The following is a 23,352-nucleotide window of genomic DNA, read 5'->3' as shown; positions in this document are numbered from 1 at the left end:
GCAGTACAGTGGAACCTCAGTTTTCGAACGTCTCCAACGAACGTTTCTGCCTTCGAATGGAGAAAACCCGAAAGTAACTGCTTCGGTTTTTGAATGATTTTCAGAAGCTGAATGTGCGATGCAGCTTTCGTTTTGAGTTTTCCTGTTGTACTGAGGCTTCCACTTTCCGTTTCCGGTTTTCGAACGTTTCAGAAGTTGAATGGTCTTCTGGAATGGATTACGTTCGAAAACAGAGGTTCCATTGTATAGTGTCACTCTGGGATAATACATCAAGTGATGGGACAGAAGCACTGGTAGCACTGTCTCCAGTTTTTACTGTACACATAGAATTTTAAAAGAAAGGGAACAACATGCGTGTTGTCCTGTATCAAAATGGAACCCGGGTAGCCCTCCATACATTTCAGCTGTCCTTTGTTGGCAACCAAAATTTTGTGGGGGCTAGGACCTGAAGGGGTATAGTCTTGTCCCTTATATAGTGCTGCTTCCCAGAATGGCAACCCAAGCCTGGAGCCAGGGGTAAGGTAAGGGAAATCATTCCTGCAATTGTGTACAAAGCTTTGGTGGGTGGTGGAGACATACACCTGAAGGTGAGCAACCTCTCAGCCCAATTTCTTCCACCTCTATTACACCTTTGCCAATTAAATACAAGGGCAAACAGTTGATAAGGATATGTCATTTGATCTGTGACTAATATAGTCTATCAGTGAAGGTTTATACCTCTCATCCCCTTCAGCCAATGTTGAGTGGGGGCATGATAGCACTGATGGCTTTTTTTGGCATTTGTGTGCAGTCAGTTTCTTTCGGCTCCACTGCCAGAATTACTACAGTCTTTCCCACACCCCACCAACTCAAAATACAGAATACCAGCCAATCAACCAGGTATTGTCCCTCACTCTGGTCCAACCAGTGCCTTCCTGGAATTCTGGTAAATAGTTGCAAAAAGGCTTCTCAGCTCTAGGAGTTCCTGGTGAGACAGATTCTTTAGATCCATTTCAATCTGGTTTCAGGCCTAGTTATAGGGCAGAAGGTTTTTGGATTCCTTGGTGAATGAACAATAACAGGAGCTGGGAAGGTGGAGTGTTCCTGTTGGTTTTGCTAGAGCTCTCAGCAACTTTTGATACGATTGACCAAAGTATCTTTCTGGGCCACCTTGCTGGGATAGGATTTGGCAGCACTGTTTTACAGTGGCTTCAGTTCATCTTGGAGAGACAAGCCCAAAAGGTGACACTGGGGGACTCCTGTTCAATGCCATGGCTGCTGGTCTATGATATCCCTCAGGGTTCTGTCCTCTCCATTACATGAAATCACTGGGAGAGTTTGTCTGGAGTTTGGGGGTTCAGTGCCACCAAGATGTGGATGACACCCAACTCTATCTCTCCTTTCCATCTAAATCTGAGGAAGCTGTTTCAGTGATAAACAAGTGTCTGGTGTTAATAATGGGCTACGTAGGGCTACTTCTGAAAAGTGTTCAGAAACTTCAGCAGGTCCAAGATTCTGTGGCCAGACTGCTAACCAGAGCCAGGTACAGAGAGAACAGAAACTCCTTGTTACAACAGCTCCACTGGCTACCAGACCATTTCTGGACATAATTCAATGTCCTGGTTATGACCTATAAAGCCATAAACAGTTTGGGCCCAGGCTATCTGAAGGACCATATCTCCCTACATGAATCTGCCCAGGGGAGGCCAAAAAGGACACAGATCTCAGGGCAGCTGCCTATTTATTAATAGGCATGTGTGTTCAATGTCATTTGATGAGCAAAATGTGAGGAGACTTCAGAGTGACTGGGAGATTTATTAAGCCCTTTTCTGTTGTTAATGTCTCCAACTTGAGCATATCCTTTGTGTTCCAAGTCTTTCTGACAAGTGAGCCACAGTCCTCTCAGTCACATCAGTGAGGCAGCAGGTATCCTATTAACTCTCTAGTTTTTAAAGCAAACTTAGCTGTGGACAAATAGAACAGGGAAAAAACAAAGAATCACAATCACAATAGTTTGGCTCTCCCCATTTCAAACTGAAATTTTGTGACTGGTACCAAGCAGGTGTGGCATAGAGATGGGAAGAGACATTTGATTTCCACATCTGTCATAGTCCTAGTACCTAAATGGCAACTCTCAACAAGAGTGACGGGAAGCAACAAGGAAATTAAGGCTGCAGAACTATACCCACTTGTAATTAATGGAACTTACTTCTGAGAAGAGACAGGATCACACTGCTTAATCAAGACAAAAGAAATTAGCTCAGTTTGGGGCGACTGTTATAAAGGACTTCTTCGCATAGCATATTATATGGTGTTGGCCACTGGTTTACACACCCTGTTAAAGGTAATTAGACAAAGCAGGGTTTGAGACCAAAAACCATTACTGTTGTTAGCCTTCACAAACTTAGCTTATTCAGAGGCACACTGCCTCTGAACCTGGAAGTTGCATGTAGCAATCAGCTGACAGATAATTTTCCTTCTGCAGGTTCAGAAGCAGACCAAAATATGCTGATGGAGAAAAACAACGGAAAAGCATTATTGGCCTTAAAACCTGCTTGTGAGCTTCATTATGTAACTGGTTACCATTGTGGGTAGCAGGATGCTACCCACAATTTTTTTAACCTGTGAACAAAACACAGTGCTTCATAAACCTTAGCAAACACCACTGTTCTGGAGCATGAATCTTTTTATTCTGCATACTATACAACTGATGGAAAAATGATCAATCTAAAAAAGTTTCCAGAGTTGCTTACAAAGTTAAGTAATGAGATTAGACAAGTGAAAATCATGTCAATAAATCTTTATCAAGGAGATCGGAAAAGACAGTAAGCACTGTTATAGTTTTATCTGTAGGCAGTGAGAAAGAGTGGAAGGAAGGGCCAGTGGCTGGAAATAAGTGGGGAATCATAGAATCATAGAGTTGGAAGAGACCACAAGGGCCATCGAGTCCAACCCCCTGCCAAGCAGGGAAATAAGTGAGATGGTGGAGACAGGTGGAAAGAATGGAAACGGTAGAAAAATGAGTAGTGAAAATAGATCATCATTATTCAGACCTGCTTAAATTTATATAGCACCCTTTATTCGAAAATCACGGGGTGGTTTACAACATAAAAACAAAACATATCAAAAGGAGTAGCCGGAGAAAACAAGAAGTGAATGGAGCTAAGAGAGGCTGAGGAAGAGCAAAGGGATGGGGCTGGGAAGGAACCAGAGGATGGATGAAGGTGAAGAGGGGAAGAATAGAGAGGAAGGCAGCCAAGGATGTGCTCTGGCAGCCTCATAAATAGTTCCCCTCCAACCTGGTTCCCCGCTGCCGCAGGGCCTGTGCTGGTAACAGTAATATAATATAGCCTTAATGAATACAAGTAAAACAATGATGTGTTGAAAGGGATAAGCTGCCTTCCCTACTTTTTTTGGTGTTCCCCACGGAAACATTTAGGCCTCCTACGGGCCTGCCATAACACACACAACCGGAATTTCACACAGCAGAGTAGTAGGGCACATATCTGAGAAGGCGAAGCGTCTCTCCTTCGTAAATAATAATAATAATAATAATAATAATAATAATAATAATAATAATAATAATAATAATATCATCTGTGACTCTTTGGCTGGCATTGCCGGAACAAGGGCCTCAGCGGCACACGGCAGGGGAGCCCTTCCTGGAGCGAGAGGACCGTGCATGCCCAAACTCACCCAACTGCCATTCCCCGAGCGATGCCGGGCCTCGTCGAGCGAAACGCCTCACGAAGCAGCAACTAGAAGCGGGGCAGCAACCAGTGGCCGCATCCGGCTCCGTGGATCTGTGCACCAGGCCGCCAGATAATCCTCGAGGGCGGGAGTGAGAGAGGGCGAGAACTTGCCGCGTTGGGTATAAAGCAGGAAGAACGGCCGACTAACCTCATAGCGCTTCGTTGTAAGGAACGTTCCGGATGCTGTGCCTGTTTCCTACCCGGCCCCGCATGTCGACGCACACGGAGGAAAGCGAGCCCGGCTGAGGAGAGAGACGCCGTCGTCATGGCGACCGAAGGCCGCTCGGAGCAGATGGAGAAGCCGCGGCGCTTTGTGAGTGAGCGTTTGTCTTCACGTTACTTAATTCTTCGTTTGGGTAGAATCGAGAGCCTCTCTTCTCCTACTCCCCTGCGGGGACCTGGGCTTAGCTTTATCTCTTCCAGAGAAAATTTAAGGGAAGCTTCGCTTAGCCTTTTCTTGCTTCTTCGAGCAACGGGTCTAAGCGGGTGTTTAGCCCGCTCTAAATATTGCCTGTTTTCAGCACCCTTATCTCCAATCCGGAGACGCGGGAGGAGAAATTTGTATGGAGTCGCATTCCATACAAATTGCTGGGGGGTGGGGGTGGGGAGGAGGCAATTCCTAAGCCCTAAGATAAGGAACATATAATGGAAACTAGGGGGGGGGGGGAGGAGATAGGAATGCCCCTGTTTTTTCCTGAGCTACCTCACTTTAAAATAGCAAGAGTTCTGGGTTTAGAAAAGTAGAGCAAAACTTTTTGTTTTTTTGTTTTTGTCATAAGTTAGCTCTATTTAAGGACGTAGACTGGGGCCTTCTTTGGTTGCTATTCAGCCAAGTTTTATTCAGAATAGACCCACTGCAATGAACGGTCACGTTTGTTGATTTCAGTGGGTTTACTCTGAACGTTGAACGCCACCCTTTACGATCAAGCAACACACAATGAATCAGACTTATGTGTAAATAAAGGCTCAGAGTGCAAATGTGTAAATGCCAATTTCCCTCCCTCCGCATCAATATGATACTGTCACATCTACTAATACAATTTGTCATTTGTCGCTAGCATTCTGATTGGGCAAATGATGAACTGAGCTTGGAAGAGAGTAGCCCCACTGAGACCCTGGTGAAGGTGGAAATGGAAGACGTTTATCCCTGATACAGTTCTACGTATATTATGAGCCATTTAGTTTGTTAATGAAAGCAGCTAGGCAGGATTGATGTGGGCAGCAATCCTGTTTAGTGCTGAGTATGGGAATGCTGCCTGCAGGATTGCTCTCCCTTTGTATTGGCTGATGTGAAGGCGAAGTTGTCCTGCTTTGTGCTGGGTCCTTAATTTGCACAGTTCTTCAAAGTGTCCTGACAACCAGCTGGGTGTTGGACACTTTGGGAGCTGCACAAATGAGCTTTGGGCAAGCCCTGCCCTTACCTGTATGACATCAGGTGTAGAGTGGGTGGTCATGGCTTGCTCAAAATGACCTCACAGGCCAAATGAAGAAGTCTGGAGGGCCAAGATTTGCCCAAGGGCCGAATGTTCCTCACCCCTGATCTAGAGATACAAACATTCACTTCAGGAACAGAGGGTCCCTTGCGTTGCCTCAGGGAACAGTACAACCCCATAAAAGGTTGAAGGCAGACTTAATTTACAAACAGTAAATTGATTTTTAACATAATTTAAAGTAAACACCGTAAACACAGGGAATACTGTCCCTGTGGGAAATGTGATTATCTTTTTTAAAAGGTGATGAAGCAGAAACAGCCACTGAAGTACTGGTGTCAGTTCAAAATGTTGTTAATGTTGAATTTGAACTGGGAAATTGGTTGGCCAGGTGATGCAAAATGATATTCATTAGTATGAAATCCCCTTTAAAGATGAGATTTCTGTGACATTTGTCTTCCCTGCAAATGATGATAAACATGGGGGTGAAAAGAAACAAATCATTAGGGTGTTGCCACAGCCAAGTGTATATTCCTGTGGGCATTACAACTTCCCACATGGACTTGATGCTGACCTGCAGCTTGTGAATGCATAGTCAAGTGTCATATACACAGCGTCTTGCTTCTGAGACATTTATTTGTGGGTGTCTGTCAGTGAATTGTCACATGTTATGTTGGTCACAAATCATTTTCCATAAAACCTTTTTTCTACTGTTTCCAATAATCTCTACCATATGCTTGACACACAGAACTGCTTCCTAGTTCTGCTGGATCTCTTAGCGGCCTTTGGTACCATCAACCATGACATCTTTCTGGACCATCTAGAGGAACTGGGGGCACTGTTATATAGCGGTTCTGCTCTTTCCTCCTGGGCCACGTCCAGAAAGTGGTGTTGGGTGATGAGTGTTCAGACCCCTGGGCTCTCACTTGTGGGGTGCCTCAGGGTACCGTCCTCTCCCCCATGCTTTTTAACATTCATATGAAGCCACTGAGAGAGATCATCAGTGGGTTTGGGCTGGGTGTTTATCAGTATGCAGATGATACCCAGCTCTACCTCTCTTTTAAATAAGAACCATTGAAGGCAGCAAGTGTCTTGTGTGAGTGACTGGAGGTAGTTGGAGGATGGATGGCAGCTAATGGAGTGAGGCTGAATCCTAACAAGACAGAAATACCGTTTTGGGGTTTCAGGAGGCAGGCAGGTGTGGAGGCGGGCAGGTGTGGAGGACTCCTTGGTCCTGAATGGGATAACTGTGACCCTGAAGGATCAGGTGCGCAGCCTGGGAGTCATTTTGGACTCACAGCTGTCCATGGAGGTGCAGGTTAATTCTGTGTCCAGGGCAGCTATCTACCAGCTCCATCTGCTTCACAGGCTAAAACCCTACCTTCCCGCAGACTGTCTCGCCAGAGAGGTGTATCCTCTAGTTATCTCTCGCTTGGACTACTGCAATGCGCTCTATGTGGGGCTACCTTTGAAGGTGTCCTGGAAACTACAACTAATCCAGAATGCGGCAGCTAGACTGGTGACTGGGAGTGGCCGCCAAGCCATATAACACTGGTCCTGAAAGACCTACATTGACTCCCAGTACGTTTCCAAGCACAATCAAAGTATCGGTGCTGACCTTTAAAGCCCTAAACGGCCTCGGCCCAGTATACCTAAAGGAACGTCTCCACTCCCATTGTTTAACCTGGACACTGAGGTCCAGCTCTGAGGGCCTTCTGGTGGTTCCCTCTGTGAGAAGTGAGGTTACAGGGAACCAGGCAGAGGGCCTTCTTGGTAGTAGCGCCCACCCTGTGGAACTCCCTCCCATCAGATGTCAAAGAAATAAACAACTATCTGACTTTTAGAAGACATCTGAAGGCAACCCTGTATTGGGAAATTTTAAATGTCTAATGTTTTACCATTTTTTATGTGCTGTAAGCTGCCCAGAGTGGTTGGGGAAACCCAGCCAGATGGGCGGGGCATAAATAATAACATTATTATTATTATTATTATTATTATTATTATTTGTTCATGAAACATTAGCTTTATATGTAAATTGCTGCAGATGGATATTTTTCTGATTCATACTTTTAGAGAGAAGAGTCGGTCACCCATCTCCTACGACCCTTCTGAGAAAAACCCCACCCCACCCTCCCACTATATACAGTGGTGCCCCGCAAGACGAATGCCTCGCTAAACGAAAAACCCGCAAGACAAAAGGGTTTTCCGATTTTTAGCGGCTTCGCAAGACGAATTTCCCTATGGGCTTGCTTCGCAAGACGAAAGCCCATAGGGAAATCTCCGGGGACAGCGGGGAAGCGCAGCGCGCCTTCTCCTCTGTTCCTGGACCTGTCCTGAAGGCTTGCGGTGGGAGGTCCGGGAACAGAGGAGAAGGCGCGCAGCGCTTCTCCTCTGTTCCCGGGGCTTGCGGTGGGAGGAGGGTTTTTCCTCCCCACCGCCAACATTCAGAACAGCATTCTGAATGTTGGCGGTGGGGTGGAAAGCCCTCCTCCCACCGCAAGCCTTCAGGACAGGTCCGGGAACAGAGGGGAAGGCGGCAGCGCTTCTCCTCTGTTCCCGGACCTGTCTTGAAGACTTGCAGTTGGAGGAAGGTTTTTCTCCCCACCGCCAACATTCAGAAGGCTGTTCTGAAGGCTGGCGGTGGGAAGAAAAGCCCTTCTCCCCCGCCAGCCTTCAGAAGAGTTCCCCGCAGGGCTCTCCAAGCTGCGGATAGCAGCCTGCTGTCCCTATCCGCAGCTTGGAGAGCCCTGCGGGGAAGTCCTGCAGGGCTCCCCAAGCTGCGAATGTCTGCCCCGCGTGAGGGGTGCTCTGAAGCAGAGCGCCCCTCGCGCCGGGCAGCAGGCTGCTATCCGCAGCCTAGGCAGCCCTGCAGGAACTCTTCTGAAGGCTGGCGGCGGGAGAAGGGCTTTTCTTCCCACCGCCAGCCTTCAGAAGGCTGTTCTGAAGGCTGGTGGTGGGGAGAAAAGTCCTTCTCCCCCCGCCAGCCCTCAGAAGAGGTCCGGGGACAGACTGTCCCCGGACCTGGTCTGAAGGCGGTCTCCCTAGGAACGCATTAATTGATTTTCAATGCATTCCTATGGGAAACCGTGCTTCGCAAGACGAAAAACTCGCAAGAAGAAAAAACTTGCGGAACGAATTAATTTCATCTTGCGAGGCACCACTGTATAAGGGTCTGGTGACTTCTGCTTCAGTGTATCTGAAAAAGTGTGCATGCACACAAAAGCTTATACCCAGAACCAACTTAGTTGGTCTCTAAGTTGCTACTGGACAATTTTTAATTTTTTTTAAGTAAAGTTATCCAAGTTTCAGATAAATTATTGGGATTGCAAAACTATTATGTTGATCTCATCTTTTAAAATACAATAAAAAGAAAGCTTTTAAAACGCTTCATTATTTTTGTAATATCAAGCCACCAACAGACAAATTGTTTAATGTTACTTGGATTTCTCCATTGATTTTTATGGCGGTTAAGCACTTCTGTCCCTGGGGATATTTCAAAATAACTTCTCAATGTGTACCAAGAAATGGCCTTTACAGACAATGAAATGGTTCTCTCTTTCCTGTTTATATCTGTGTCTATGCCTCCTCCTACATTTCCAACCAAACCATTCAATTTTTTTCTGTCCATTCAGTTTTCAGAATTCTCCCCTGCTTCTCAACAATCAGTATTCTGAGGGCACTATACATGTTAAGTCCTCACTGGGCTGGGTTTTTTTATTTATTTTGGGGGGGGGGTGTTCCACCTTAGGGGTTGTTCTAAAGGTGTGTGTGTGTGTGTGTGTACACACACACAGGGTCAACCTCAGTGTTACCCTGAATTGACTGACAACTCCCTCTTGTATGTGGTGGTTTGGCTAAAGTGATGACAACTCAATTATTTGATTATTGTAAGCTTTCTAAACAGTAACCATGTCACTTCCATTTCATCCCTTTACACAGGGATGATGCTAAATACAGTAAATAGTTAGTGAAAGTATTAATAGCAGTAATAATAGTACCAAATTTGCCTGCCCTGATAATAAATTATGTGGAGGTTCCCTAGTAAATTTATTTGATAAATAGGAATCCCCTGACTGAAGGGCAAGGAAGTATTGAGACAGGAAGACTCAAGTCTATGTTGCCCAAATGCACAGAGAGCAGCTTTCTATAGATGCATCTGGATCTCAGGTCAGTAGATGCCATGTGGAAGTAAGTCACATTGAAAATAATGTGAATTATTTACATGTTAAGTGCGAAACTATCATAATAAAATCAAGCTGCATGAGCGATACATGTTTCCTAAGTCCACAAAAATGTATACAGTGTCTAGGGAATTATTTAGGCAGATACTGTATTGTTTAAAATACATTGCAGGACACATTCAGTGCAGTCTTTTGTAGCTCATTAGCAATTTCTTTAATGAGTTTCTTTTTTAGTGATAGATAGTTAAAGTAACAGACAAGTGACAGATTGTTTGTCTTTAATGATTTCCCTATTTCAGGCCCATTACAAAGCAATTAGAAATCTGACAGCATTTTCACTCTGCATTACTGATTATCTAAAGTGATGAGAAACTAGAGGTGATGAATATTAATTGTATATTTTCATATGATTATCATAAATTATTACCTTGTCTAATGTGCTGCAGGTGAATTAAGAGCAAAAAGAGGAAATTCAGTCAGTTATGATAATTCAAAAGATAGTATGGTTTGGTTTATGCCGTTGTCAACAGTGCCAATTTATCTATATATTTTCCATTAAAACATCTACTTCTTAACCTGAATTCAAGATGCAACATTAATCAGATGTTAAGTCAGTCTAGCAGTAGGCTATTATTTTATTATTTTAGTAATAATTGTTTTAAACTTGCTTGCATTTATATATAAATAAAAATTGATATTACAACATAAATTTCATGAAGCATTGCATGGATAAAAACCTAAGTTTGCTGTTTAAAAGTAGAAATCACCAATTAAATACATTCCAATAATTTTGAACCATGGAATGGATTAATTGTGTGTTTACAAAATAATATAGTTGCTGTGTGGAATAACGTTAGAAATGGTAACCTTATAGTAGAATTTTATACTTGCCTACTCAGACGTAAGTTCTATTGGTTTCAATGGGGCTTACTCCTAGGTATGTGTTTAGGATTGCAATCTCCATCACACAGTAACTTTATGAGTTTGTATAAAGATGATAACAATTCAAATGATTTGGTATCAAACATTTATCAATGTTTATCTACTAGAACCTTAAGATGATTGAGAGATGATTTAAGAGAAAATTAGAGGCATTGCTGGAAGGTTCACATTCAAAAGAAAAATGGAAAATTATTTTTACATGTGGCTCTGCTTCCAAGGAGAATAGTTATTGTCTTATATAAGTGGTACTTAGCAATGGGGAAAAAATGAAATGCAAAATTTAAAAAGAATGAAGGTGCTTTTTTACCACAGGTGCCTGATTTTATTCACCATCCCCTTACATTTATATTAACAGTTTAATTGGTAAAGAAAATGTTAATCTTATTAAATAGTTGCTGCTTATAGTAAAATATTATTGGTTCTAATAGTGTTAAACTTAGTTTTTCTTTATGCTATGTAAACTACCCTGTGACATATGAATTAGTAGAGAATATAAAGGTAAAGGGACCCCAGACCATTAGGTCCAGTCGCGGATGACTCTGGGGTTACAACGCTCATCTCGCTTTATTGGCTGAGAGAGCCGGTGTACAGCTTCTGGATCATGTGGCCAGCATGACTAAGCCACTTCTGGCAAACCAGAGGAGCGCACGGAAACGCCGTTTACCTTCCCGCTGGAGCAGCACCTATTTATCTACTTGCACTTTGACGTGCTTTCGAACTGCTAGGTTGGCAGGAGCAGGGACCCTGCAACGGGAGCTCACCCCGTCACGGGGATTCGAACCGCCGACATTCTGATCAGCAAGTCTTAGGCTATGTGGTTTAACCCACAGCGCCACCCGTGTCCCACAGTAGAGAATATAGTAACCTGCAAAAACCCACTAGTTCCTCCTAATGGAAACCTAAATGTCATGAACTGGCAGGACAATGGGGAGGAGGAAGAGGATCCTGGCAAGGGGTGTAGCCGGGGCTGGGACACACTGGGGCAAGCTGGGGGTGGGGAAGTGAAGGTTGGTGTAGGAAGTAGCCACAGGGTGACGGAGGATGACGAAGGGATGTGGGTCAGTGCACAGGAACCAGAGCAGCAGGACCCATCACCAGAGCCAGAGGGGGCCCTGTCTCCACAAACAAGGTAGGCTCTGAGTCATGGGGAGCAATAGGCAAAGGTGAGGCAGGCAAGGCCCACAACCCAGCTCCCTTGCTGGTCAGGTGGGGCTCACTAATTCTGAGAGGAAATGTTTGATTCCTCAGCTGGAGTAGGCTCAGAACAACTGAGGGTCACATGCCTCATCAAGCCCAGATGCTGCAATCAGCATTCAGAGTATAAAAGGGCAGCAGAGCTGAGGTGATGTGTCTGCTCAACTGTCCATGTTGATGGGCCTCAGCTCGGGTGCTCCTGGATCTCTGTGGGACTTTGGACATGTGGTTTGACCCCAGACTAGGGACTCAACATACTGATTCACTGCTAGGTAGGCCAGGGATTCAGGACACTAAAGTAGCATCCTTATGGTGCAACATAACTCCCCATTGCAGCACACAGGGTGGGGGTTGAATGGGATGGAGGTCTTCCTGTGCCACACCCAGAACTAGCCTCCACCCAAAGAATGATGCTAGCATTACTCCACTGATGAGAGCTCCCCTTTCCATCTAGTGAAAGAGTGGGTAGCTGAGCTTCCTGCCCCGCCCCCCGTGGCTTCCTGCAAAAAGCCACAAAATAGGGTTTTCTGTTAGAGGGGATGAGCTGGCCCAGAATCTGCTAGATCTCAAACCAACCCCACTTGATGGCTTTGGGGTCACTTTGGGCCTGATCACTCAGTCAGTGTCAGGCTTTTTGCAGACCCACACACCTCCTGCCCCAGCCAGCCTAAGCAATAGGACTGTGGATGTGGCAGTGACCCTGCTGTTCCATCACACCTTACTAGTGCTTAGCTAGGATTTGGATGGCACCCTTAATGAATGAATGGTTAAGTATATTGTGGACCATAGCCAAATTGATTATGTCTCCCTATTTTATGTAAAACTGAATAAGAGATCGATTCAGTTTGATTTTGAGTCTTTCCTTTGTTTTTGGGATTCGGAAATTATTTTACTGTTAATTCTTTTTATGTGGCAATTTCAAGTTTTAATTTTTATTATACTTACTAGAATTGTTACTGATGCTGCAATAAGAGCAAGTCCCTTTGAACTCAGTGGGGCTTCTGCATAGACATGTACAGGATTTCTGTGTAAAATGTTTTTTAAAACCCCAAGTATTAATATATTGTTGATCCTCTGCAGCCTATTCTTAAACAGTGTGTCATTGCTGTTATTCAAGTTGATTTGAATGAAATGTTCAGATAATGTTTTGTCAGGTAGTGCATAAATTGCTCGTTAAACTCCAGACAGCAACTGCTTTTTAATCAGGTTCTAATTGTTCAGACAGAGACATAAAAATGTCTGGCATTTTCATTCTTCTTCTTGCTTATAAGTTGTAGTATTATGCTCGGGCAGATTCCAAAGCAAGTCAATATTTTTTTACTGTAGCAGTCTAAAATTGCTGCTCAACATATATATATATGTATAATTTATATATATCATATATCTTTTTTAGTAGTACTGCCAATATGGTCCGTTTACTGAACCTTTCCAACCTTTATACAGAGAATTATAACCAAGGAAATGAATATACAGTTCCTTGGCAATTTTGTGTATTTGTCACATATGCATATAATCCATATAATCCATATGCATGGCAGTAAGCGTGGGTGGGTGTTGCTTATGCTGGAGAGGTAGGCTGTGTATGAAAGTATTCTGCATTCTAGGAGTATAAAAAGTTTTAAGTGTGTTGTAACATGCAATATAAAAGTGTGACACTAGATGGCGATGGTGAGCTATGGCAAATTCAAGCTTTTAAAAAGTTTTTTTTTTAAAAAATAGCATTTTCGCAGCATTTTTTTATATGTGTGTAGATTGCACCTCAGTGTATGTAATGATGACTAGCTGAAATTCAACAAGGGGGTGTTCCATTTTTGAAACTCATTGAACCACCAGAGGAAAGAGTGCTGCTTCTGAGTGTAGGGTCATAGCATGTCATTTCACAGAAAATGTGCAAAAATTATCAAGAGCTGTAGGCATCTAGCACAGCCTTTTAGCTGAATCTCAATGTCAATACCCAGCCCCTACTTTCTTACAGGAGAACATCTCCATTGCAACCTGAATTGCAGCATTGTTGCCTTCCTCTATACAAGATAGTTTTGATTTCAAAGAGAGAAGGCATATTGCTACACAGGTATAGGTAATGGAGTATTCTCTCTGTGCTAACCTGCTTTTATTAGCCTGCTTACTTGCTAATTAAGCAAAAGTTTTCAGGTTTGAAAAGATTTTAATGTTCAAAGGTCTTCAATACCATGCCTCTCAGCTGGTCTCAGGATGGAACTTATAGGAGAGTGTAGCAGCTGGAGTTTGACATTACCAGAACCAGTGGGCTTGTCACTCTCTGACCAGTCATCTTTCCTGTCCTTCTAGGTGAGAACGTGCACTAGTGGTGTAATATTTTGACTGCGTCAGACCAACACGGCTAGCTACCTACTCTTGCTTCGAACATAGCCGAATTATTTTTAACATCTCTTGCAAGCCTGAGCTCATTCTGAGCTTTGGCCCGCCTGACATTCACCCTGCAACTGTCATTCTAACACACCCTAAAGTAATGAAGAGACCGAGCAGAGAATATATGAAATTTGGAGTCACAGGCAACTTTGGATAAAACCCCTGCAGCAACCCAAGAAGCAGTGTGGAGCTTCTGCCTCATCCCACTCCACATTCTCTCTATGCTTCTAAACTGGCCACTTGGTTAGTCAGAGAAACTATAGTTGGTAACTATATTCCTGCAAAGCATGTGTGAATGTATTGCATGACTGAGAGCTCTTTGTTAAATAAAATTAATACATGTCTCTGTGCACTCCTCCAATCTTGGGTTGCATTCATGACAGCTAGATGTTCCTGTCACTGCCTGTAGTTGTGAACACCCAGAGCTTGTTGCTCTGTGTGCTGTGGCTGACTTTGCTGTTTATAGATTCAGGTAGGTAGCCAGGTTGGTCTGACGCAGTTGAAATATAATTCAGTAAATAAATAAATAAACTGTCCAGTAGCACCTTAGAGACTAACTAAGTTTGTTCTTGGTATAAGCTTTCGTGTGCATGCTTATACCAAGAACAAACTGGTTCACCAGAAGCGGCTTAGTCATGCTGGCCACATGACCCAGAAGCTGTCTGTGGGCAAACGCCAGCTCCTTTGGCCAGTAAAGCGAGATGAGGGCCACAACCCCAGAGTCGTCCGCAACTGGATTTAACGGTCAGGGGTCCCTTTACCTTTAAGGTGCTACTGGACAATTTGCTGTTTATATCGGTCCTTTCCCTCCTTCAGTGGGTCTTTAAGCATTGCTCCACAGGAGATACTGTGCTCTTTCTGCAGGCCTTTCCACAAGGAAGCTGTTTAGGTGTTGTGCTATATGGCCTCCTCTTCCTTCCCTTGTGTGTTGCGATGAGTTGTGTGTAGTATAAAGGGTGCGATTTGTGGGTGCTGGCAGTGCTTCCAAGGTTTCTGGGACTGTGGCTCTTGTTATTCCATTCTGCGCTTTTCTGGAGCAGTGTGTTTTCCCTTAGTGTTCTGGGCTAGACGAGTGTAAGACATGGCAGACATTTTGCCATTGTAGCGCGTATATCTCTCCCCCTGGCATATTAATAGTTAGGATTGCTCTGTAAATATGAGACCTGCATCAGAAAAGTAGGCATGTTTAATGTCACTATGATTACTTGTTACCGCAAGCTGCAATGCAACATTTAAAGACAACAGAGCATTGAGAATGTTGTATTTGCTGCTTGTAAGGACAATATTTCACAGTTTACATTAAAAACATATTTGTGAGAAAAGTAATTATCCAAAGATTATTAGAAGTTTGGATATTAAGATTATCTGTTTAATTTTTAATTGGCTTTTTTCAAGATAATTGGGTTTATTCCCATGTGTTTGTGAAGAAGGGGCAATGGGCTAATTGGCTTTGATGACATATATTCTTCAGAAAATATGAAGTAATTCTGACATTCTTAACATTTGTCTGGTTATATAGTTTCTTTTAAAAATATAAACATATTTTGCCAGATATAAATAGCAGGTCATTTACAGTTCCTTGAATGTCCTTCATTATCTCTTACCCTTACTATTTGACACTGAACTGAACACATCTATACTGTGTATTGTCAGTTATTATCTTTTGATACATTTCTGAAGTCAGGTGAAACTTCCATTTTGAACCATGTAAACTTTGAATGATGACATCAAAGTAGAATATTGTGTATTATAGTTTGGTGTATTATTTTCTTTGGATTCCAATAGTATCTAGCTTGTTTGATTTCACAGCCATTCAAAGTCTTGAAGTGATATTGCTGCATTGAAGTGAATACAACCAGTGTGCAAGATTTTGGAGTGTGTGGCAGTGCTGTTGTGTTAGCTCAGGCAGACTTGGATGAGACAGATATTTAGATCCATTCCATTCTGGTTTACAACCTGGATTCAGGGCAGAAACTGCCTTGGTTGCTCTTATGGAAACTTATGCTGCCAAACAGATGTGACAAATGTGACCCTATTGTTTCTCTTGGAACCTGGCAGCTTTCTGTGTTAATATTGTTATTTTTACCCCACATGTCCTTGAAAGAGCTCAAGGTAGTTATAAGGTTCACCTCCCACCCCCATTTTATTCTGACAACAACCCTGTTAGGTAGGTTAGGCTGAGAGATTGTGGCTAACCCAAGGTCACCCAGCGAGCTCCATGGCTGAGTTAGGATTTGAACCTTGGTCTCTCAGGTCCTAGCTCAGCACCTTACTGCACTACTACACAATACTGGTTATACCATTGACTATGGTATCCTTCTGGACCATGTCCGCAAGACGGGTCTTGGAAGCATGGTGCTACACTGTCCTTCCTAATGGACAGACTCAGAAGATGGTGCTGGGAAGCTTTTGTTCCACCCCTTGGTCACTGACATTTAAGTTCCTGTCTTGTCCCTTGTACTTTTCAACAACTACATGAAACCACTGGGAGTTGGGGTCACAGTTTCCCCAAAGAGCCAAGTACAGTGGTACCTTGGGATGTGAACGGGATCCGTTCCGGAGCTCCATTCGCATCCTGAATAGAACGTAAGACGCGATGGCGCATCTGCGCGTGTGCGGTTCACATTTTGCCACTTCTGTGCATGCGCGTGACGTCATTTTGAGCATCTACACATGCGTGAGCGTTGAAACCCGGAAGTAACGTGCTCTGTTACTTCCGGGTTGCCGCGGAGCGCAACCCGAAAGCGCTCAACCTGAAGCGCATTCAACCTGAGGTATGACTGTAGATAGTTAGGCTGTGCTCTGGGAATGCCTAAGCTAGTAGAAGGCAGTTCTGGTTGCCAGAACTGCCTTTTACTAGCTTAGGCATTCTGAACCTTATTGTGCGTCTAAGATCCTAGACTTTACATTGCTATCACATGATAGATTTTATACATGTTGCTGTACGTTGCAGTGTCATAATAACCAATGGCATAATTGGCTCTCTGAAGAAGAGTTGGCAAGTTCATAGGTCATATCTTTCCCTGAGGTTGTCCCTGGTCTCAGACTTTGGAACTCCCTTTCTAGAAAAGCTAGGTTGGCTCTCTCCTTTTTGTTCTTCTGGCAGCAGGTGAAGACCGCTTTATTCACACAGGCCTTTGGGAACTGACTTTTTAAAGCGCTTTTAATATTGCTGTGATGTTTTTATAGTTTTTATTAGCTTTATTTTAATAATTTGTTTTTATATTATTTAATACAGTTTAATTATTTTAATTATTGTCTTTTATAGGTTTTTTCCTTTTTATGTTTCATATGTCTTGTTTTAATTTGTGTAAGCCACCTTGAGTACTGGTCCAGGAAAAAGGTGGGATGTAAATAAATATAATAATAATAATGACAGCAACATTATTTTAATACCTCCAAACTAATAATATGCATCTGTTGTAGCATCCGACAATGGACAATTATAGAGAAGGTTATTGGATTGTTGGTGTTGCCTACTTAAGCTACTCTTCTTATGTTACTATTATAATATTAAAGTTACAGTGTGACCCAGATATCAAATCCAGCTTCATTTTAGAAACATATACTGACCATAGAGAATCTTATACTTGAAATTTTGATTGAATATTTTATTTTCCCTCTGCAGGAAATGGAAAATGGTGAAACAGAAACTTGTGATTCAACTGATGCCCTGTGTTCTGTAACTTCAGAAAGAAATTGTAGTGTTTCAACTTCACCCTGGACTTTATGTCAAAGGAATGTAGATACTACAGTACTGAAAAAGTGAGTATGGTCAACCCAGCCTTATCACTTTTTCTTACATGCCAACATAATGGCCACCCCCCCCTTCCATAAGTAACTATACAACTTTTAGAAGACATCTGAAGCCAGCCCTGTACAAGAAAGTTTTTAATGTTTGATGTTTTATTATGCTTCTGTGTATGCTGAAAGCCACCTAGAGTGGCTGGGGCAATCCAGTCAGATGGGTGGGGTATAAATAATAAAATGATGATGCTGATGTCATAATACTTAGCAAGAGGTCAAATTCATCTCCTGTTTCCCACCTTCAGCTGTTCCTTCTTTCTTTCTTCACTGCTGTCATGGGTTAGTTAGAAGGGAAATTTTAAGTAGGGCAAGCCCAAGAATGAGCCTGTGGTACTAGTGCCCCTTCAGAGTCTCAGTGCTCCAGAGTTTCCCTGAAGCCTGCCATGTGTGACAAAAGAAACTACTCTTGAGGTGGTGGTGAAAACAAATATTTTTGAAGCATGGTATTGTGGGAACAAAGTGGGCCTTGATTGAGTGGGCTTTTGTGATCTTAGGCTAGGCTTACTGCTCCATATAGTCTGGGATTTGGTTTCTAACAGTGGCTAGCCAAATACCGTTAGAAAACTTACAGGAAGGCATGAGGGCAATATCCATTTTGTTCCTCTTTTCTGAACATGGGTGCCCCATTACTTGTCAGTTGCCAATAGAAGTGACTGTGTGTGGAGAACGTTAAGGGGAGCTTGCATGAGTGAAACTGAGGTTAGTCATGGTGTGAGTGGATTGTCAGGGTGACCTTGGATTCAAAACCAAACCAATAGTATGTGTTCCCTGACGAATGATATAGGAGTACACAGGAATCAAGGTGGCCTCGTACATAAAATATGTAACTTAAATGATAGCTTTATGAAAGGAATACTATAAGCAATAAATACGTCTTCATCTACAACACTTGTTGGCAAACTGAATACATGTAAATATATTAATCATTTAGGATGTTCATGAACCAGGTATCTTCTGTAGCCAATTGACAGGCACATTTTGTCTAAAAAGCCTTTTTCAGTGGCAAATGAATCATTTGCCCTGGGAGGAGGAGGAAGAGCATGAGGGAGGCTGGCAGAGACAACGTCAGGGCCTGCTTCAGTCAGACTGTCTCCCCCTCTCCCCATTTTACATGTTACATCATTTGTCTTAGCACTTTAAACCTGTAAATCCCCTTGGGTTCCTTGGCAGAAAGGTGGTACATAAAAGGAATGAATTAATGAAATAATATTGCACTGCTGTTCTTGACTCGGTGGACTCCATCACATAAGCCCCAGTAGAACCAAAGTCTCTACCATTCTGTCAGAGGAGTTGTTCTTCTTGTTAAAATTTGTACACCACCCTATACCCATAGGTCTCAGGGTGGTTCACAACACAAAGCCACAATATAAATACCACAAAAGACATAATAAAAATAGATACGATAAATACAAAGACAACCCAATAACTCCCCTTCCACAACACATTTAAAAGTACATTTAGATGTCTATCAGCCAAAAGCTTGATTAAAAAGGAAAATTTTCACCAGGTGCCCAAAGCTGTATAATGAAGACACCAGCCAAACCAGCCTGGGGATAACATTCCACAAACGGGGAGCTACTGCAGAAAAGGCCCACTCTCATGTTGCCACCCTCCAAACCTCTCATGGAGGAGGCACATGAAGAAGAGCCTCAGATGATCTCAAGGTCCGGAGAGGTTCATATGCAGAGAGGCAGTCCTTGAGGTACTGCAGTCCCAAGCCATTTAAAGCTTTATACTGTAGGTTGAAACCAGCACCAGTTAAAGGGATGATGAAGCAGGCCAACTGAACAGGTGCCTTTCACTAAAGGTGGAGCTTACAACTGAGACAGTACTGCTCCTTTATAAGAATGAATGTTACTGAAGTAACATCAGAGCTTTGCTTTCTTACAGCAGGGTTGCCATATTTTGAAGAGCAAAAAAGAGGACACATTTGCCAACTTCCACTTTTAGATCTCTATGATGACGTTCATCACGAAAAAGAGGACATGTCCTGGAAAAAGAATACATATGGCAACCCTAAAATATTGCTTAACACTTGGAGGAACTTGTGTAAACCCATGTTGCATTCTGTATAGAAAGTCTGATACTATAGTGTGGGGGAAAATGGATGTTGCATGTTGTGAATTTGTTTTCATCTTTATCATTCAGCCTTGGCCAGGCCTTACCTTGGATGAGATTGATCTCATCATCAATCTCCTCTTTAGATTTTTGACATATACTAAGCCTCAACTCTTCCTCTCTTCCTCTCTTTTTACTGTTGAAAGTCATGATCCACTTCCTTCTCCCTGTGCTCTAGCTGCCACTTGTAGCACTCACCTGTGTCTTTCTCATTTCTGAAATTTAAAATCTAAATGCAGTTCAGAAGCCTTGCTGTTTCCTTAAGTATTCTGCTGTGTCACCTTTGTCACAAATGAAGGGGAAAATGCATTATTTCTATCACTGTTGACTATAATAAGGTAACCTTAAAATGCTGCATCTGTTGGCTTACACTTAATTTAACAAAATAAATTGTTGGTCTTCTTGGAAAAAAGTAAAGTAAACCTTAATCCTGAACTGAACTCACAAGGCAAACTATACCATTAAGTATATTCCCATGTATGGAAAAGGATTAAGAAGCCATCCTCTTAATAAATAATCTTAGTGAATAAAGGCAACGAACTACAATAGGAACAGAGAAAAATGCTATATAGATATATTTCAAAACGTTACATGCAAACAGATCATCTAAATATCTGGGTAGCTTTTTCATGTGTAATATTTAGGGTATTACTGGTTAATAGAAATAATTCCCAGCCAGCTCATCTGTTGTAATTGAAAACACCTGAAGGAGAGTAGGTTGGGGGTGTCTGCTTTAAAGTTTAAAACCAGCACTTTGAATTGTGCTCAGATATGTATTTGTAGTCAGTGGGGCTGGTTAAAAACTAGTGTGATATGTTCTGTCCAGCTAGACTCAAGCTGTATTCTCGACTGATTTCCAAATAGTCTTCCAAAACAGGCTCACACAGAATGTAATGTGGTAGTCTAGTCAGTTACTAGCATTAGTATTCTGTACTTTAACTAATTGTAGTTACCCAGTTTAACCAACTGTAGTTATCAGAGCAGTCAGAGCTGCAGTTAGATTCCTGTTTATTTCTAACCTCTTAGCTGAAGATTAAAAAAAGTTATTTGATACATTCTTTCTCTTTGTAGTAATTCCTTAATATGTCAGATATTCTTTTTTCCTTCCTCAATTGCCCACCTCTTTTGGTCACATTTTCCGGCATGGGTGCATGACTGGATTTCCCATGTTGTCCTAGTTTTGGGATTACTTAAACCCAATATCTGTCGTCCCCCCTCTATTTTTCTTTCAGAAAATGCATCTCCCCTAACACAAAGGCATCTGGAAAGACAGAAGAAAAGCAAAGAGAGCCTCTGTTTGGCCCTATGAGTCCCCTGCAATCATCAGTAATACCAAGAAGGTCAGAGCTTCAAGATGGTTCCACACATCAAATAAAATCAGTTCAGAGAAGTGATAGAATATCAGAACTAGTCAGCTACAAATCAAATAGTACAAACAATTTTTCTCTTATATCACCATCCAAGAGAAACAGACCTGTCAGTGCTCCTTCAGGTCAGCTAAGGTAATCAAAGCTGTTCCATGTTCCTTTTAACTATGACTGTTGCTGTTCTGTCTCCTTTCAACTGACTCAGTGATGATTCAATTGACAACCTCAAACTTACAGTAAAAGACTGCAATCTTTATTTAGATTTTTGATATAATGGTATCGCAGTGCAATCCTAAGCTTGTTTACCTAGAGGTATGTCCCTCTGAGTTCACTGGTATCTAGTCTAGTAGGTGTGCTTAGGGTTGCCATCTTGGTTATTCACAGAACTGCTTTAAATGTGATAAATATACCTTATATGAGAAGCTCGTCTATGCAAGTCACACGTAGATTATTATACATAATAGGTCAATATTTTTATACCCATAAAAGGCCAGTTGTGCCAGTCTATGTACAGTTTGCATACCTTTCCCTTCACTGAAATGCATCATGTATAGGAATATTTATTTTTTATAACAGAGAATGGGATGGGACAGGGAACTGAGAGAGACAGACTTATAAACAACATAACATATACATCAGAATTTCTGGAATATGACTACAATGTGGAAGTGAGTTGTGCTGTTGGTGTACGTTATATGAAATTATAAAGAGGAATTTCCACAAATTCAGTGTGTACCTCAAGTACATTTCATTCTTTGCATGATACTTGCACTATCTCTTATTCCATGCCAGTAGCGTGACATTTCATCACTGAAAAACAGATGGCAGAATTGTTTTGCTACAGGGACAGACTCTGCTGCTGTTTTATTCTACTTTTAAATATATATACACAATGTTGATAGGTGATAGTGAGGAGCATTTATTGCTCCAACACACACTTTAAAGAAAACAACCACCCTAGACAAAATTCAAGAACAGAGTCTTGGTATATTTGGGAGGAAAACAGTACTAGGTGAGCACACGAACAGTGGCTTCACACAGTAGGAAGTGCATAGACACCAAGCAAAATTGGAGGAAGAGTATTTCCTTGGCATAGCAGAACAACCTCACTTTTTAGACTCTACTCTACAAGCAATAAAAGTGCACATTTAAGGCACAATAAGCTGGAATGGCACAGGTGATTAAAAAAACAGCTCAACACATACTTAAATTGTTATATTGTTTAAATGAATCAGGCTTTGTCTAATTGATTTGTTAAAGGTTAAAATGGGAATAAGGTTACAATTCTATACATACTTTTTTCAGAGTATGCCCCACTGAACACAGACTTACTTCTTAGTAAACATAGTCAAATAAGTATAATAGGGTTTTTTTTTTTATAAAGCAAAGCATCACTTTTCAGTGTTTGCATCAAGAAGACAAAAACCAGTGGAATCTTTATGTATAACTTTATAAGAGCAACTTTACACCTGAGTTTTTAATTTTTACAGGTGAATTGAATTTGAAGCATTGGTTTACAGTTCTCAATATAGTTAGGAAACGGGCTTATTATTATGATTTTGTTTTAAAATGCAATAATCACAATCTGAATAATCATTGAGAGAGACTATATTAATTAAATTGTAATTTTCGTATAGGTACTTTCTGTCTAGTTCAACTGAATTGGAATTGTTTTTCTACAGATCTTCGTCCTTAAAATCCAATTTGGCCCAAAAGGTCCCTGAAGTGCCCATTTTTGAACGACAACCACAGATACTCAGAGTAACAGCTTATAAGAATGGTACAAGAAGCGTGTTTGCTAAAGTTACAGTGCCACTTTCCATTAAACTGGTAAGCATCAATATAATTTCTGTGTAGCCATTTTTGTTTAGATATTGATCTTTGAGTAAAGGAAGCACTTTTTATTTTCACACTTGTTAAGCGTATACATAGTTACTGCATTTTTACCTTCAATTATATAACGTAAAACAGAGGCCGTAAAATGTAAAGTAGAATTTGGAGTTTCTGCTGAATCAATACAATTAAATGGTAGCCGAATAATAACATTGATAGGTAATACTTAGCAATTGGATGTACATATACTGTGTTGAGGGAAATTAGTTAGGATTTGGTTTTTAAGTATTGATTCTTGATTAAATTTTAGTAGTTAACATGAGTATTTTTTTTCTATTTTTTTTCTTACCTTTTGGGGCTG

At 41.9% G+C, this 23,352-nt stretch overlaps 3 protein-coding genes across 9 annotated transcripts in view; 2 read left to right on the top strand and 1 right to left on the bottom strand.

The window, feature by feature from the left end:
* The window catches only part of DNAJC24 (DnaJ heat shock protein family (Hsp40) member C24), a 43,770-nt gene extending 39,897 nt beyond the window's left edge, over window positions 1-3,873 (bottom strand). For both annotated transcript variants that reach the window (XM_081836514.1, XM_081836513.1), the window contains exon 1: window positions 3,676-3,873. The gene's annotated coding sequence lies outside the window, so the exon portion shown is untranslated. The remainder of the gene's footprint in view (window positions 1-3,675) is intronic.
* Window positions 3,874-3,935: 62 nt separating this feature from the next.
* On the top strand, window positions 3,936-23,015 carry LOC309329255 (doublecortin domain-containing protein 1-like; the record flags this gene model as incomplete). The annotated part of the gene is made up of 4 exons (XM_081839996.1): window positions 3,936-4,044; window positions 17,495-17,631; window positions 21,024-21,293; window positions 22,841-23,015. The coding sequence occupies exons 1-4, from the start codon at window positions 3,997-3,999 to the stop codon at window positions 23,013-23,015; spliced, it is 630 nt and encodes a 209-aa protein (XP_081696122.1). The 5' UTR covers window positions 3,936-3,996.
* The window catches only part of LOC309325670 (doublecortin domain-containing protein 1-like), a 263,957-nt gene continuing 263,459 nt past the window's right edge, over window positions 22,855-23,352 (top strand). For all 6 annotated transcript variants that reach the window (XR_014149890.1, XM_081833907.1, XM_081833906.1 and 3 more), the window contains exon 1: window positions 22,855-22,988. The gene's annotated coding sequence lies outside the window, so the exon portion shown is untranslated. The remainder of the gene's footprint in view (window positions 22,989-23,352) is intronic.

The sequence above is a fragment of the Podarcis erhardii genome (assembly GCF_964252035.2).
Source record: "Podarcis erhardii genome assembly, chromosome: 1".
NCBI lineage: Eukaryota > Metazoa > Chordata > Lepidosauria > Squamata > Lacertidae > Podarcis > Podarcis erhardii.
This window is presented reverse-complemented; position numbering and strand designations above follow the sequence as displayed.